Source organism: Dreissena polymorpha, chromosome 6, assembly GCF_020536995.1.
Source record: "Dreissena polymorpha isolate Duluth1 chromosome 6, UMN_Dpol_1.0, whole genome shotgun sequence".
Classification (NCBI taxonomy): domain Eukaryota; kingdom Metazoa; phylum Mollusca; class Bivalvia; order Myida; family Dreissenidae; genus Dreissena; species Dreissena polymorpha.
The window spans coordinates 89,283,242-89,301,025 of record NC_068360.1 but is presented as its reverse complement, the minus strand read 5'-3'; the positions used below and the strand labels follow the sequence as shown (position 1 = coordinate 89,301,025).

General features: G+C 33.4%; 1 protein-coding gene across 1 annotated transcript in view; it reads left to right on the top strand.

Moving 5' to 3' along the window:
* LOC127835226 (E3 ubiquitin-protein ligase rnf213-alpha-like) overlaps positions 1 to 17,784 on the top strand; it is a 102,724-nt gene that overhangs the window by 11,056 nt on the left and 73,884 nt on the right. Inside the window, exons 6-15 of the mRNA XM_052361549.1 lie at positions 1,512 to 1,653; positions 2,596 to 2,782; positions 4,498 to 4,738; positions 4,941 to 5,087; positions 6,273 to 6,381; positions 6,964 to 7,126; positions 12,672 to 12,840; positions 12,964 to 13,358; positions 13,506 to 13,712; positions 13,837 to 13,959. Coding sequence (XP_052217509.1) covers positions 1,512 to 1,653; positions 2,596 to 2,782; positions 4,498 to 4,738; positions 4,941 to 5,087; positions 6,273 to 6,381; positions 6,964 to 7,126; positions 12,672 to 12,840; positions 12,964 to 13,358; positions 13,506 to 13,712; positions 13,837 to 13,959 — 1,883 coding nt within the window. The remainder of the gene's footprint in view (positions 1 to 1,511; positions 1,654 to 2,595; positions 2,783 to 4,497; positions 4,739 to 4,940; positions 5,088 to 6,272; positions 6,382 to 6,963; positions 7,127 to 12,671; positions 12,841 to 12,963; positions 13,359 to 13,505; positions 13,713 to 13,836; positions 13,960 to 17,784) is intronic.

Below are 17,784 nucleotides of genomic sequence, written 5' to 3'. Positions count from 1 at the left end.
TATTACTATAATAGATATGAATTAAGGTAGCTGTAAATTAGGAAAAGCTAAGAGATAGCATGTGAGCCAATCCATACAGGGACCATTAACAGAGATTACTTTAGCGCAGTTAGTACAGAAGTGTAATGGAAATGCATGTTCTTATATACACAGTTTTTACAAGTTATGTTTTACTTGTTGATGTTACCCTGGTTCTTGCACGAGCAGGGTTTTCTACCGTCTCGGAATAGGACTTTTTGGCCACGGCTTGTCCAGCCATTTTTTTTGTATTCGGGGTGTTTTATCTGCGTAGCATGTTCGTTACCTTAAAACACCGCGAATATTTTCCCCTCGAAACACCAAGCTCTTTCGAAGGCGCTAGGCTGCTTTAGACGGACGGATGCAAACACCTCTGCGTTAAGTTTGGTAACATACCTTTAAATAATTTAGGTTTACGCAGAATGTCTATCTTGGTTTGACGTCTGACAAATCTAAAAATAACTGGCCGATTTGTATCTGGTTTAAATTTTTCCAGCCTATGGGCTATATCGAGCCCATATATCAGTGGGCTGGATGGAGATACCAAGATGAGTAATTACCAGTGAAACCACTTTATCTGTCACCCAAACCGAGGATTGACGGTCCTGATCCTCCGGATCACCGGCTATTCTAAGGTTGTTTCGTCGACTATATTGCTCGGTGTTGTTCGTAAATTCGTCGTTGTTCACTGAATCACTAGACTGTGTGTGTTCTAAATGTGCATTTTGCTGGTTAAACTCATTGGTTATTTTGGTTTTTGTGGCGTTTTCATTCTTGATCAATTCAATTTCACGTTTCTGTGCATGCAAGTCGCTTACAATAATTTCTATTTGACGTAGGACATTACCTATCAACTTTTCTTTTGAACTGTTGGACAGTTTCTTTTATCATATTTTTTAATAAATGTTGAGTCGTCCTTTGTAAGGACGCGGGAAAGTTTGTTACTGATTTCGTCCAGTCGTTTTTCGATTGTTATTTCACATGTATCACGGGTTTCATCATGCTTATTGGTGACAAATGTTGTCATAGATTTTTTGTTTTTGGGAGTCAGGTTTAATTTTTTTTTTGTGATTTTGACTTGACCACTTCCTTTGGTTGTTGTTTCACTTTTTCGAAAACAGATGTTTCCAGCAAGCTTGTATTAGTAGAAGGTTTACTTGCCGTAGACGAAAGTGCCCGCTTACCGGCATTCATTTGTACAGACTTGAGCGTCTTTTAAGGTGCACATTTACTCTTAAACTTATAAATAACGGCAAATACCGGAGCTCATACACATGTAGCGGTCTAGCTCATAGTGAAAATATGTTGAGGAGAGACTTCGTGCATGTTTAGCAGGGGGATCATCAATGTTTTACAAATATTTCTGTTTTATCATTATCGTGTTCATCTTTTGTCTGTGAAAAATCAGCGTTATCTAGTTTGTATGAACATCGTTTGCGTGTGTTTATATTATTTAATTGTGATAGGTTATTAGTATTTTATTTGGTTTTCAGGTTTACATTTTTTTGCGACGTGCAATGTTTGCCGCTTGTGGAAAAATTTATTGTCTCGTTAATGCGGATGTGTTGGGATACGAAACCAGTGCCATGGCGATTCAGCTTATAAATGAGAATATACAAAAAGTTGTCACAAAAGGTAATTTTAGACTAATCAGTAAGGGAATACAATTGCAGATAATTACACGCACTGGTATTTAGCGATTATTATATTATTATGATCATTATGATGTTGTTTTTTTCAAGTAAACTGTGTAGTGCAACCCCCCCCCCGTTTCTAAAGATCACAAGGTTCTTTAATATTATATAGGCTTTCCGTACACACGGGCTATGAACATAACTTGTAATGTAACATTTTTAATGTGTACTTATAATGATTTTGCAAAGAACAAAATAAGTCAGTAGTACGAACATTTCTTTTGTTTCAGAACAATCTCAGTCAATACAAATTTCTTGATTTATATGCTTAATTTGAAATTAAAATTTGTTAACAAGTGCATAACAACATATGCAATGTTATTATAATATAATTGTTTTCATGTTTCATTCACGATTTACCAGAGACAATGTCATTTGAATTAACTTAATACAATTTATATTACAATCGATACGTGAATGGTTTAAATGACAGTCAAAAACATAAATAAGGGTTTGAAATCCGTCCGAGTATGAAGTTCAGTAACTGATTCTGCCTAATTGTCTTGGCGTGTTTGCAGGTTAAAGTAGACACCATTACACCATAGCAAGACGTCAAAAAAAATGCGACTAGTGTAATAATGTTCGTATTGGTGCCCTTGTTATTGTCCTGGCAGGTCTATGTGTCGTTCTTTGGTGATGGCGTGTACGCGGATCGGCTTTCTGGCGGGTATAAAAGTCGCCAACATGATATCACACAACGACACCAAATCTACCCACCAGAACGACACCAATGTCATATGCGGGCTCTTTTTGATGCTCTTGCATGTTTATAAATCGTTCTTTTTGTTTGGCGTTATGGCGGGTTTAATGGTTGCGACCATAGCTCTCAGCTTTTCAATGGGACACATACGTTTGATTTAATGTGCATTGTATTCACTTCCAGGTCCGAGTAGATTATTTGTTATTTGCGACTCACGTAACGAAAATTGGTCTCCGTTTGGGATAGCTCTACACAAATATTTACATCGAATGCAACCGGTTGATGCGCAGAAAGTGAAGTCGTATGTGACTAAACACTTGACATTTTCCAACAGCAGAACATATTGTGCAGCATCTATGGACTTTAATAAGTATGCACTAAATATTTTATTTCCTTATCATTTATACTCATATCACAAAAATACGTTAAAATAATATTTGGTAATATAACAATTCAAAAGAAATACTTGTCCTTTTATTTGAAACAAATAATAGCTAGACAAAATCTCATTTTGAGCCTTATTCATCGGGTTTTTACATTATGTATACTTATCCTTTTGCGGTAGAGACTTTCATACAAGTGGAATTTATTAATTACATTCAACTCGAAAAATGGGGAAAACACAGAACTTTACATAGGCATTATTTTTCTGTATTTTATATCAATTAAATGTAATATCATTGAAAATGATTTGTTCATAAAAGAATTGTTTTTGTTCAAACCGGATTTTCAGATGATTTGTATAGACGTTAATATTATACATCTTTTGCAACGAAATTATTATGAGCGGATAATTATTCGTTATGTATCGATGTCATAATAGGATTTGTGAGAGACTACTGTCGGACATTGTTCACAGTTAATTGAATGTTTACGACGTGTGATGTTTGTTTGTAATCAAACTCCGAAGAAACCTCAACCACATGGTCATATCACACCAGTTAATGCAGTTATACACAGGTCATTGTCTTAAAAGATATTACATTGACTGCATGGCAAATGATAACTAGCAGTGAAACGTGATATTTCCAGGAATAATTTATATTGTTCATGATAACAATATCTGTTTATAAATTAATCAAGATCTCTTGTTCGTTCATGGTATATAAAGACGCTTAACGATAAAGAAAGATAACAAGTAATAGTTTTGTTCTGTATGAACAGAGAGCAGGTTTCCAGAATTCAGATATGCGTAGGTAGCATAGATAAGCCAAACAATTTCTTTAATTTATGTTTTTGGCGCTTCTTGTATCACAACAGTGGGTTCTTGAAAGGAGTTAACTTCGCGTTACCAAATTTGAGCGATACAATGCTTAAGTAAAAAATATTTTAAATAACCTTATAGAGTTTTGTTTTCAAATTATAACACAACAAAGCGATCAATTACATATATTAATTACCAATCTACACTTTTGTGATTCAAAAATACAGAAAAAACATGGTATATACGCAAACTGGTATATTCGTAAATAATCACTCGGAAAAATAATATCGCCAAGTAGAACATTGAATTTGTTTGAAAGACCATTCAGGAAAACGTTTGCAGGAAACGCACTAACGGATGAATGTGCCGGGTACTTCGTATTAATGACACATCCGATTTGTACCTTTAAGATGACTGTTTTATAAAATGTTGAAACTATCATTTAACACATATACACAATTGTTGTGTTTAGCATATTGTTTTAGACAAAGTGATATCTATATTAACATGGTTCTTCAACTTGCCAAAACCTGCCTGTTCCCAAATAGTTATATTAAGATATCAATTAGCTATTTGATACGTTGAAACATATTTGTATCACTCGTCCTCGTATACGAAGCGTTGGTTTAATAGTTTTCGTAACATTTTTAAGATTACTATCAATGAGACAGCAAAATTAGTTATGAAGAACTTTATGCAAAATGAAAATTCGATTAGACTGGTTTCCACTTGTTTCAATGGTAACTTTAAATGGAATGTTGATACAGTTGCAAACAAATGATAGCCAACGTTTCTGCAGTTGATTAAAACAATACATATATATACAAATAAATTGGCTGTAATATGACCATGCTTGATAACCGTGAACGATTTTCCCTCAGGTCATCAGTGCGATTGATCAAATCCAGTCGGGCTGGAGTAGGAAAGTCGCTTTACGTGAAAAGAGTTGGCGAACGTTTAGTTTCTGACGCCGCAAAGCATAACGTTGAGGCAACACTTGAGCGTATTCCATTGCAAGAGAAGCGAATAAACATTAATGAAATGGTGCAACAATTTCTTGAACACACACACGTCCCGGGTAGCAAAAGTGCCAGATTGTTTCATATTGATATCTCAACAGAGGTATGTGTATATTACCGTTCAAGTCAACGTGCATATGTAAGAACTTACATATAAAATAGTGCTGATTTGCATGAACATATTTGGCAAGGTCCATATGTAATTACGATTTAGGACTAAAGCGTTCCCTTCCTCCAATCTTAAGACTTAAAATTTACGTGCGTGCATGATTTCATGGCTTTGTACAAGTTTATTTTTATTTAAGGTTGAAGAAGGGATTGACTTCTTACTATTCAATCTCTTGATTCTCAAATATGTTGTGGACAAGCATGGATATGTTTGGAGAAGAGAAGACGACGATTTGTATCTGATTGAAGCCGTCCCGGAGATTCTTATGTGTGATAGCTATCCAGTAAGAGATACGTTGGCAATACTTCATGTAAATGTTCCATATCATGAAGATTAATTTTAATCTATCTATCTATCTATCTATCTATCTATCTATCTATCTATCTATCTATCTATCTATCTATCTATCTATCTATCTATCTATCTATCTATCTATCTATCTATCTATCTATCTATCTATCTATCTATCTATCTATCTATCTATCTATCTATCTATCTATCTATCTATCTATCTATCTATCTATCTATCTATCTATCTATCTATCTATCTATCTATCTATCTATCTATCTATCTATCTATCTATCTATCTGTCTGTCTGTCTGTCTGTCTGTCTGTCTGTCTGTCTGTCTGTCTGTCTGTCAATCTATCTATCTATCTATCTATCTATCTATCTATCTATCTATCTATCTATCTATCTATCTATCTATCTATCTATCTATCTATCTATCTATCTATCTATCTATCTATCTATCTATCTATCTATCTATCTATCTATCTATCTATCTATCTATCTATCTATCTATCTATCTATCTATCTATCTATCTATCTATCTATCTATCTATCTATCTATCTATCTTCTATCTATCTTCTATCTATCTATCTATCTATCTATCTATCTATCTATCTATCTATCTATCTATCTATCTATCTATCTATCTATCTATCTATCTATCTATCTATCTATCTATCTATATATCTATCTATCTATCTATCTATCTATCTATCTATCTATCTATCTATCTATCTATCTATCTATCTATCTATCTATCTTCTATCTATCTATCTATCTATCTATCTATCTATCTATCTATCTATCTATCTATCTATCTATCTATCTATCTATCTTTCTATCCATCCATCCATCCATCCATCCATCCATCCATCCATCCATCCATCCATCCATCCATCCATCCATCCATCCATCCATCCATCCATCCATCCATCCATCCATCCATCCATCCATCCATCCATCTATCTATCTATCTATCTATCTATCTATCTATCTATCTATCTATCTATATATTTATTTATTTGTTTATTTATTTATTAATTCATTTAGTTAGTTAGTTATTTATATTTATATTTATATTTATATTGTGTATGTATTTATTTATTTATTTATATATTTATTTATTAATTAATTTATTTATTAAGTAAGTGCATTTGTAAAAAATTAATGTTTTTAGGTACCATATTACAAAAACCCAGTGTATGGTATTCTGCCCGATGTTACATGCAAGTCACCAAAAGAAAGCATGGATGTGTATGAAAGTGATAGAAACGGTGAAAATAAAGGTATTGATTTTACTATAAACAAAATATGTGGGGTGGCTATATTGTTTTGCCGTAAGCATGTTTCTCTTCGACCGCTAGATGGTTCGCAAACCTGTCAGTACTCGAAGTTCCTCTGGTGTACTGTGTGTTAAACTAGACTAATTGTTAATCGTCATCCGATGGCATGACCGTACAACTTCCATCAAAGTCGATGTTATTCTTTGAGGTCAAAGCTTCCACATAAAAATAACGTCGAAAGCAAAACTTAAGCAGTCTTATTTTCTAAACGAAACGGACTGCATATTAGTTCATCATGGCTTGAAAGAATACAAGATATAATATAGAAGTACGCATTTTACCCGCAATGATATTATGTTTAGCACTTGATAAATTTATTACGGTCAATAGCTGAGCTAAACAATAATAATTCAGCCCAGACGGTTTATTACGGGATATAAATCGCTTTCAGTGATATCTAGCTTCACATTATCCTAACATATTGGGAATAACGTACCGGCAATGATACAGTTAAAAATGCATAGACATTTTATACAATACTACAACTGATATGAGTTTACTGATGCATTAATTTGCATTATTAAGGAAACTCATCAGATCAAGTATTCGATGACACCATCTTCAGGAGTTCGGATTTTCAACGCGCATTCCAATATTTGCTCAAGTTAGAAAAAAACAACAGCATGCTGGAAGTGGATGCAACAAAATGTGTTGGCTCGCCAAACGATTGCTTATCAGTTTTTATGAGGTATGATTGAAAGATGTGATGAAACCTTAAAAAATACGATCGGTCGGTTTGTTTTTTAAAAAAGCTTCAAGTTAGCGACTTCACGGTAAGCGAAATATTTAAGGTATAAGACGTTTCGCATTATCGTTTAATACGACGCCCAAGTAAACAAGTGTTCCAAGTGTTATCAATAGTTAGTTTAAACGTATTTATTTCAAACAAGAATGCATTTACACATGAAACATAAAACAATTGCATACAAACAAGTTTGATTTGGATTAGAACGGAAGACTTCGTCTTATATAGTTCTTCTCCAAAAGGTTTATATTAAGTTGCATGTTTTCAAGCGAACATTATTGGTTTGCTCATACATATAACAACAATGAAATTATTTTGATAAGGAGATATAGTAGTTAATAGAGAAAAGAAGAAAAGATGGAGAAGAAATGTGCAAGATAGATACATGTATAAATTTAAAGCGATAGTTCAAAAAAGTAGAGTATAAACACCCTACATACATGTCGGAAGAGACTTAGTAAGAGAAAAGAAGTTCTAGAGAAGTTCTGTCGCAAAAACTATGTTTCAAATCGTTTGCTATCGATAATATATTTGTGTACTGCCTCAGCGATAGTGGTATTAGTTTGATAATTCAGAATGTTATCTCCATATAAAATCGTTTGGACAGAGGGGACGGAATAAATAGATATAGTGTTCAGAAGTTCTGCACGGATATTAATATAAAGCTGGCATTCAAGAAAATAATGAAATGGTGATTCTCTTTGACCGCATTGACATAGAGGCGATGCAACTACGTTTCGCCTGAATAGATGTTCATTTAGTGCACTACAATTAGTTATAATGCGTGTGTGTAAAATTTGAGAGCGTCTCTTTCCATAGGAAAACAATGGATTTTGAATTGGTCGATCACTATTAATGTGTTTTTTAAATGAATGAATCGATTCAGCATTTCTAAACTCTTCTGGAAGACAATTCCAATCGGATACTGTAGATGGTAGAAATGAATGTGAATAAGATGCGGTTCGAGCATAAATGGACTGGAAATGAGACGCATTTCTAAGAGGGTATTGGCTAGATGCTCCGACTGTGTCAGGAAGAAGTGACTGTAAATAGTAAGGTGCTTCTCTAAACTGCATTTTGTACATTAATACTAACTTATGTTTTCGTCGTCTTTGACTGAGAGTTCCCCAACCTATCTCATTATAAAGATCTTCAAGTGACACTAATCGAGTACAACCAGTTGATATACGAGCTGCCTCTGTTTGAATTTTTTCTAATTCATCCTTTTCATATTGGGTACAATTGTCAAAAATAACATTTGAATACTCAAGTATTGGTCATACGAATGCAAAATATATAGTTTCAAGAGATGTCCTATCAAGCATTGATTTGAGACGACGCATTATATTTATACGCTTCCACGCTTTTTCTTTAATGAACGTTATATGTTCATGCCAAGTACAGTCATTTGTCAAATATACTCCTAAATGTTTGTGGATATTTACTATAGGTATGTCAACGTACCCCATTGAAAGTGGAGGATGATGCGGTTTATTAATTTTACGAGATATCAGCATTGATTCTGATTTGGAGGGATTAAAATGTACTAGCCATTGATCAGCCCATCGTGAAATTTTATCTATGTCTGATTGCAAAACAGCTGCAGTTTGATCCGGCGAGTTTACAATCATAAAGAGACTTGTATCATCGGCAAATAGGTTTATTTGGGCTTGTATATCAGCTACTATGTCATTGATGTAAACAAGAAATAGAAGGGGACCTAATATAGACCCCTGTGGAACACCAGCGATAATTTCTGCAGGAGTTGATTCTGCTCCTGGTAGAATGACTTTCTGTTTACGATTAGAAAGATAATTAGATATAAATGCTAATAAATCTCCCCGAATGCCTGCTGCTTGAAGTTTGAACAAAAGACCCTCATGCCAAACTTTGTCAAATGCTTTACTTATATCGAAAAATACAACTCTGACTTCAAGACCATTGTCTAGAGCTTTGCAAAATGTATCATAAATATAGGTTAACTGATTAACTGTCGAATCGCCAGGCATGAAGCCAGATTGAGTCCGTGTAAAGAAGGAATTAGAACGCAGGAAATTAAAAACATGTTTGTGGATTATTCGTTCAAAGACCTTTTCGATAGTATTAAGCAAGGATATAGGACGACAATTCGAAACAAGAGCTGGATCACCCTTTTTGAAGACCGGACACACGTTTGCAATTTTCCAGCATGAAGGCATTTTACGAGCAGAAAGACATGATCTGAATAGTTCACATAGGGGAGAGCTAAGTTGATACATTGCTTCCCTGAGGATACGATTATCGATTCCATCAGGTCCTGAAGCTTTTCCTACCTTTAAACATTTAATTGCGTCGATGACTTCTTCCTGAGTAATATCAATTGAATTTAAGCTATTATTGTTATCGGTGTTATGCGTGGGAAGATCATGATTTTGTACATCGATTGATGATTGATTTGCAAAATATGAATTAATGAGTTCAGCTTTGCATGTGTCATTTGCCTCAAACGTGTTCGAATGTTCATCGTATAGGGGTGGAATTGATTGATGTGTGTTTGTAGAAATGAATGTGCGCAATGTTTTCCAACAGTCCTTAGCACATAGCTCAAAAGACTTCAATTATCAATAGTTCATACAATTTTACATTATTGTGCATTAAATAGCATTATAATAAACGTTTAAGATGCATTTACTGATACAATAATCTGACATTTTGCAAAATATGCAGTACACACGATGGCATCATTATTTTGAAAAAGGAAGATGTAAAAGTGAATTGTTTATGATAATCAAAAAAGCATTCCGTTTTAATAGACCATTTATATTGGTTCAAACTATGTTGCTAGCAGGTTTGCTTTCCCTGTTTTTATGTAGGTGCATTTGACCTGTAATTTTGTAAATCAATGAGTGGTGTACTTTTATTTAATTGTGAAACACTTAGTCGCAAGCTTTGTCCAATTGTGAAAATGTGAGTCGCGAACTTCTTAAAATTGCCAAAAAACAAGTCGCCACTTTCTTAAAATTGTATAATTCAACTAGTTATGAATTAGTATAGTAAACGCATGTTTTACGTAAACACCACAGACCCATTTCTTAAAAAAAATTATGTTAACAAATAACACCTTGCATTCACGTCATCTGATGAAACAAAGGCGGGCTATATCAAATTATAAGAAAGTATGTAAAAAAGTAAAACATTACATTGTCTAGACTTAACATTTTCAACGATTATCCCCTTTGGTAATGGAAACAATTTTTGACATTTTGCAAGTCTTAAATTTACAGAGTAATACAAGTTAGTATTCTGGAATTCTGAAATTAGCTATTGACAACATTAAATGTTGCTGTTTTAAAAAGCTATTCTGGAGTCTCTGTTGGTCTATTATTTTGTAAATATTTATAGAATCATTACACGTATTTATCTCCATTAAATCGTGCAAACTGCATGAAATTTAAATATAACCTCTGCAATGTATTAGTTCAACAACCTTTGTTATGCTGCCAACATCGTTGACAGAATGTATAGGGTCGCACAACATAAGGCTATATAAGAGTTACAATTTTTGCTTTTTGCTGAATTATCCTCCCGCTAATAGTTTGCATTTTTTTTATTTCACAACTTTTTGTCCATTATTAATGTAAACTTCATTATGATTGAGGACAAAGAGAGCGATAGTGTTGATAAACAAAGACACCCAAAGATAGATCTTTTCGCATTCGTACATAAAGTCTCGTTCCCAATATTTAACCGCGTGTTGAAATTAATGTAACCAACCATCTCAAGGAAACTTGCAAATTGGCAAAATCTTGTGTTAATGTTATTTTAAAACACACGTATCACAAAGCGCATGCTAGGTTTTGTATACTCTTGCAGTCACAAATGCACATGACTATGAATTTAAATTGGATAAGGTAAGTAACTGTGAATTAGCCGTATTGTTTCTCGCTAAAAATGGAGATACTTGAATGTAGTTTCGGGGGTCAAAAGACAAACGAAAACGTCCGAAATTTGTCCGAAAACGTCAAAGGGTTATTTTTTCGGTGTAAATAAAGTTTTTATGTTCATTAATAAAGCCATGACAATAAAATGAAACTAAACTATGAATTATCATACTTTCACAGTTTAAAAAAAGAACCGTTGTTGTCAAACATTATGGTAGTGTTATATTTAGGAAAGGTCCAGGCCTAACTTGTTAAATGGCCATCCAGCCCCCAGTAAGTAAAACTTATATGCATGTTAATAAATTAAGCAGTTTATCTCCGGATTCATGTTTATATAATGAACATTCAGACAGGCAAGCTATGTGTTGCAATATGTTTTCATCCACTACAACATGGACGTTACCAAGACGTAATGTGAACATTTATTTACATTACTCAGTCTTCCAAATGTGCAAGGAATTTTTGTAAAACCGCTACCTTTAAATAAACTGTATAATAAGTTTTTTTGCACGACTCAATGATTCTATACAATGGTGTCTAATTTTCGTTTATGAATAGGTAATTGTTTTTTTACCCTAAATGTAAGGCAATTGTTGAAGAGAAATATATATAGCGTTGGATAAAAGCACTGTCGTATCTAAACATATACTTCAGGAAGTCATGTATAGGTGTATTTATACGTTGCAATTGCATGCTTCACCTTAAAAAAATTTCTTTCAATGTGTGCGTCATACAGATACAATTTTTTTTAAACAACATAATGCAGATCATAGAAAACCTCCTGAGACTGGACAACGTTGTGTTAACGGATTAAGTATTTGCAACAGCACAAATTAAGTGGTTGAAGTGGACTTATTGTATTAATTATATATCGCGTATTAATTATATAAATGGCCGTATCGTTTTCTATCTAAATACGTTCCTTTAAATTATATAAATTGTTTGAAAATGTTGAAACCTATTTTTGACATTTAATTCGAAATATGAACGATTTCGTGAAAATAAAAAAATAGTTGATAGTATTAGATCTAATTTTGTGTAAACGTTTTAAACTTATTTTAACGCAAAAAATAGTATGAAGTATAAAGTTGACATTGAGCGATATACAAGATATAAATAGCTTTAGTAGTTATTTCCATACGTTCGGTGTACGTTTGTAAAAAGTTGGTTTTCCTTTGATTCTGTTCCTATCATTCATGTAAACGACCAACGCAGACATGTGACATGCTCTAAGCCTAGCTCGTGTCAAACCCTGCCGCGATTACATTTAAATCATGCTCGATTACAATAGTATTGTTTCTTAAAATGAGTTGTTATCGTTATTTTGTAATTTATTAAATAGTTGTGTTTGCTTAATATATATAAGATGGCCATTTCTAATTAAGTTCACTGGTGTATTAAAATTTAAAAAGTTAACAGAAATACAATCTAGAAATAGAAGGATTTTACTTGTTAATGCATTTCTACTGGCATCTTGAAAGGGTGGCAAACACCACGAAGATTTAGGAAAACCATTTGCCACTATAATTATGGATGGCCTTCTAAACTTGTTTTATTTTGACTTGTAGACGATGCGGAGTAGTAAATCCATCTTGGTCAGAGATTTACCACTTTGTGCTGTTCTTGAACAAACAACTCTTAGACTTCGAACAAAACCAGTTTGTTACACGTGCTGCAGAAGAAGATCTTCCTGGCTTTTCTTCGTTTGTACTTCGATTTCTTATTCAGATGTCAAAGGTAGAAACAGGTCGTTGTGAATAATATTATACTGAATTTTGAAATCAAATAAACATTAAAAAATACATAAATTATAATATGTGTTGTTGCACGATATCATATGAACCCCTTCTATTGTGTAAGGACTTCTCAACCCGATCACTCACTCTCACAGAAGAATCGCCTGATGATACATTTAATATTGAATCACAACCTGATAGTGACGATGAGTCTGATAGCGATGACACAAGTTCTTCAGATAATTTCACGGAACCCTGGCATGGTCGTTACGATATTACGGCTTGGGATGAAACACATTATACCCCTACAGGTTATTCCGATAATTCAATAGAGCCCATGTCCGTCAGTGACGATCTTACAGCTGGAGATGAAACTACAATTTTAACGGAACGCTGGCAGGGAAGGGACCTTACAGCTTTGGATGAAACAATCAGAATAATGTCGTCTGGATTTTCTTCCGTGACTAAGGAAAACAATGAGCTTAGTCGCTTTGAGCTGAGAAGAACTTGGGAAACCAGGTATGTTCTTTCATGCACATCCATTTTATTCTCATGTTTGTCATATATGAGACAGTGTTTAAGCAATTTTGAATTAGTCGAGTTCGGTATGCTAAATAATAGTATATTTTATGAGGTAAATTGTTAGTATAAATATTTCGTTTTCAGCCCACATCCGTATATACTTTTTAACTTCGACCGTGAGTCATTTACTTTCCTGGGATTTAACATCGATTATCAAGGTAATTTAATCGATGTACAAACCGGGCTTGTATTGGAAAAGCGAATAATGCGAAAACGATTAATGAGGTCATTGATTGAAAATGGAGTGCCGCTATCCGAAGAGGCCTCCGACGATGAAGATAACGACCAAAGGTTCATACATATTTTTGTCCGGAAATTTATTGCATTTAAATACATGTACATTCACATTAGTTTTATCTTGTTTGAAATTTAAGTTGGTCCGTTGTCAATGTGCCAAAATATTTACCTGTTTTAGAATGGAATATATCAAGAGGTTATGCAGTGTGATGGGTGTACAGAACATTCATGATCCAGACCCAACATACGAGTTGACCATTGATAATATGAAAAAGATCCTGGCGATATATATGAGATTTCGGTACGATATTGTGAAGACTAGCTCACACGAACAAAACTTGTTCATGGTGAGCATGAGTTATCGCCTTCTGTTTGTCGTTTGTCTTGTCTAATATGTGGTTTACTGCGTGACCAAGTTTGTGGCTTTGATTTGCGTACCCTTAGTAACTCGATCGAGTTAGAAACTGGTATCTAAAACTAGGATGTTTGGCCAAATATACGCACATTCGTTGCATTCTTTAAATCGCATATTGCAATACAAACATTAATATTGTTCAGAAATTTGATAATGTTTTGGGGAAAAATTATTACATTCCGTTAAAAAACATTAGAGAAAAAGTGCGTGGCGATTTTTTAGTCAAAATATACTAGTGTTTGTAAAACACACATCTGGATAACATATGGTAAATTATTTCGACGAATCATTATTTAACTTGATATGAACAATTTGAAATTATAGTTCATATACTTGGAAAGTCGTTCCAGATTCGTTGAAAAACAATTGCTGCCAGGGGAATGGGCAGGATCTTGAAACATATTTGTACAATGTATTATTACGGTATCCATGTTTCCATGAAATGAGGGTGTCAACTGTTAATTGAGGGTGTCAACTGTTAATTTTTTAGTGTATATTTATTCCGTTTGAAAACATTTTGTCATTTTGTAATAATTCCATAATAGATTATGCCATGTATTTTTACTTACTTACGGTATTTCAAGTTACTTCGCACATAGTAAGGAAAATATATGAAATTACGGACAGTGGAAATTTTATTTAGATGTTAGATTTTATTAAAAAACTATAAACTTAGGGTAGAATTCGTTATATTGCTATGTTTAGAAAGCTTCTCAACATAGAAGAATTAGCGAAGTGAAACTTCCGCAGCGTCCTCATGATAAAGACCTTATGTTGTGGTTCATTATTTATGGCAAAACAGCAAATACCAAACCATGTGATTACGGATGCATGAACTTAACACAAGATACACATAAACACAAACCCCACACATTAATAGAACTTGGATCACCGACTTGGATCAGTTAACACAAAGCAATATAGTTTGAAACCGGTTAAAAATAGCTCCAAACACTCACACTCACTTGCCTACGGTTATTCACAAAACATGTAAGAATATATAAAAACTCGTATTTCATTGTTTTCTAGGAAATTGCTACAGTCTTCGATTGTTACTTGTTTGGTTTGTTTGGACGTAGAACAACGTGATATGTAATGCACGTATAATAGAAACAAGCCTAGCTTCGTGGGGCGTAAAAAAATAGAAAAAGAAAGGAGCATTAAATTTATCCAACTCTACAAAACAATTGTACCAAAATATGGGGATGCACACATTTGCATGCGGGTAAATATGTTTCTAAAGTTTCAGCCATCTTGATGGAACTCTTATATTAGCATGTGTAACATTTAATACGTTTTGTAACAAAAAAAGAAACATTTGCAAAACAGGCCCTTAAGCGTAATTTCTCCAGGATGTGATTGCTACTTTGACCTAATTGAAGTCGCTGTTACATTTGTGCTTATATAACCAAAAAAATCAACTTGGTTTTATTATTCAGTTTTGTCTGAAACCAACTTAAACCATTTATATACTGCATATTGCAATGATAATTATATAGTTTGTTCGAGCTGGTTAACTTGAGTACTTTATTTGCTATGAAAAAATATTGAAAAAAATTAACTCATATAAAAATAAACGGTAAGTAATAGGGTACATGGCAATATTGTGTAGGCAATCTGAATTTGCTGTTTATGAAATTAAAATAATGTGATTTAGGACCTTACAATAAATACAACGTGACTAGAGTTTCATCAGCAGGTGTGGAAATGCATGTTGCCTTTAAAACGATAACGCTTTGGACTGTAATTACATACAACATCGCTTTCTTAGAAAATGATTTCCTATATCTAACGCATAAACATGACAATGAGCAATGTACATAATAGGCACATTTTTTTACTGGCATTCCTTACTTGTCCTGATGTTTAAATTTACGTTGCCTGTTATGTGTGTGGCGTTCTGACTTTTTCTGGTCTCCTTTTTATTTTAAGTCAGTGTGTCCTTAAAATGAGTTTTTACAGGTGAGCTAAAAACAGTCACCAGACGGTTATGAATCAAGTATTTTTGGGCTGAGGTGGTATAAAAACAAATTCATATCATTTTCGTGCGAAGAATCCCAACCGCATTAAGATATAATAATGTGTGTATTGGCATTATCAGCTGTTTCAGTTTGAGTGTGAGGATGTCTTAACAATAACATCTGATGTTTGTTGGGCAATAGATTCCCACTTTATAAAGTTATTATTACTTGATTAAATATAATAACAGTGTTGTGGCTTATGTAGGCCTAGGTTTATACATCTAATCACAGTCAACAATTTTTAACGTAATAGTATTACACACAAAATTCCTTTAGCTATTTAATAAGTCATTCTTCTTTGCAAACTAGACCAGTTAAATGCTCACAATTAATTTAAAATCAAACGAGAAAATAAACTAAATATTTAAATAAAATGTATATACAAGTTCAATTCAATACCCATTTAATAAAAACGTATTTTTTTCCTATTTTGTTTTAGTATATAATTGCTTGTTTTACTTGTTTAATGATTTATCGAAACAAACAATGCCATGTAGTACCTTACATTCGTGTCAACCAGTGTTCTGCCTACCAACTAGGTCAACCGTGCGTTGCTGTAATACTTATCACGGCTTATTTGGAAGTAACTTAACGATTATTATATCAACAATCTCAATAAAGATCATACTTATTCACCTCCTATCTATCCTCCTCTCTATTATCATCATCGTCGTGGGATGATCAAGATCACAATCAGTCTAAAACATGCTTGCATAACTCTCAAGCTTTGATCTATGTAAATATCAAATATACACATGTTTAATAATTAATGTAAAACATGAGATATATACTATCAACAGTTAATACATTTTGTAAAAAGATGATGATTTTAACATCAACATATTGATGATAGTGGTGGTTGTGATGATGAAAGCATTATGAGTAACCAGTGTTGGTATTGAACGCCAAAGTTGAGTTGACACCAATAAAAGGTCAAAGTGCAAAGAGGCCCATCCGTTTACTGTAAGCCTCTTCCGAAAAATAGCTCCTTTCCGATATTAAGTCATACCCTTTATATTGAAAAGACATACAGGCTGAGAACATGTAGCAAAAAAAAAACTCAATGAACACGTTTAAACTATCTTTCTAATGTATTTGTTTCAATACAAACTATATTTCTCGTCAAACTTTACACACTATATAGACTGTAATATCATCTTAGCTCCATTGGCATGTTTCATCATAATCCCTGAATTTGATTAGCATTAACCACACTGTTGTCATGTGCAATGGAATAACTATGCAGTTTCAAAAAGTATCTTTATCAGTACAACAATCAGTGCGATAATCTTAAATTTGCTTTTCTTGAATAAAAAAAGTGTGTGTTTTTTTCAATGATAATTGTAACAAACATGACAAAGTTTATCAAGTATTATTTGTTTGTTGTTGGCTGCACACGCATAAAAGAAATAAGTTCCGTAGTAAAAAATGTGTGAAAAAAAATGTTCCTAATTTTTCTTGGACGAAGTATTATTTGATAGTTTTTTGGATACCCATCGTGTTAAGCACCATTTTAATTGACTACTTATCCGATAGAAAGTTCCGCCAATAAACAAAAGTTTTCATTGTGTACATTTTGTGCTATTATTATTCCCGACCGGACAATACGTTTACAGACAGACATACAGATGGACAGACATACAAACAGACAGACAACGGACACAGACAGACAGACAAGACAGGAAGGAAG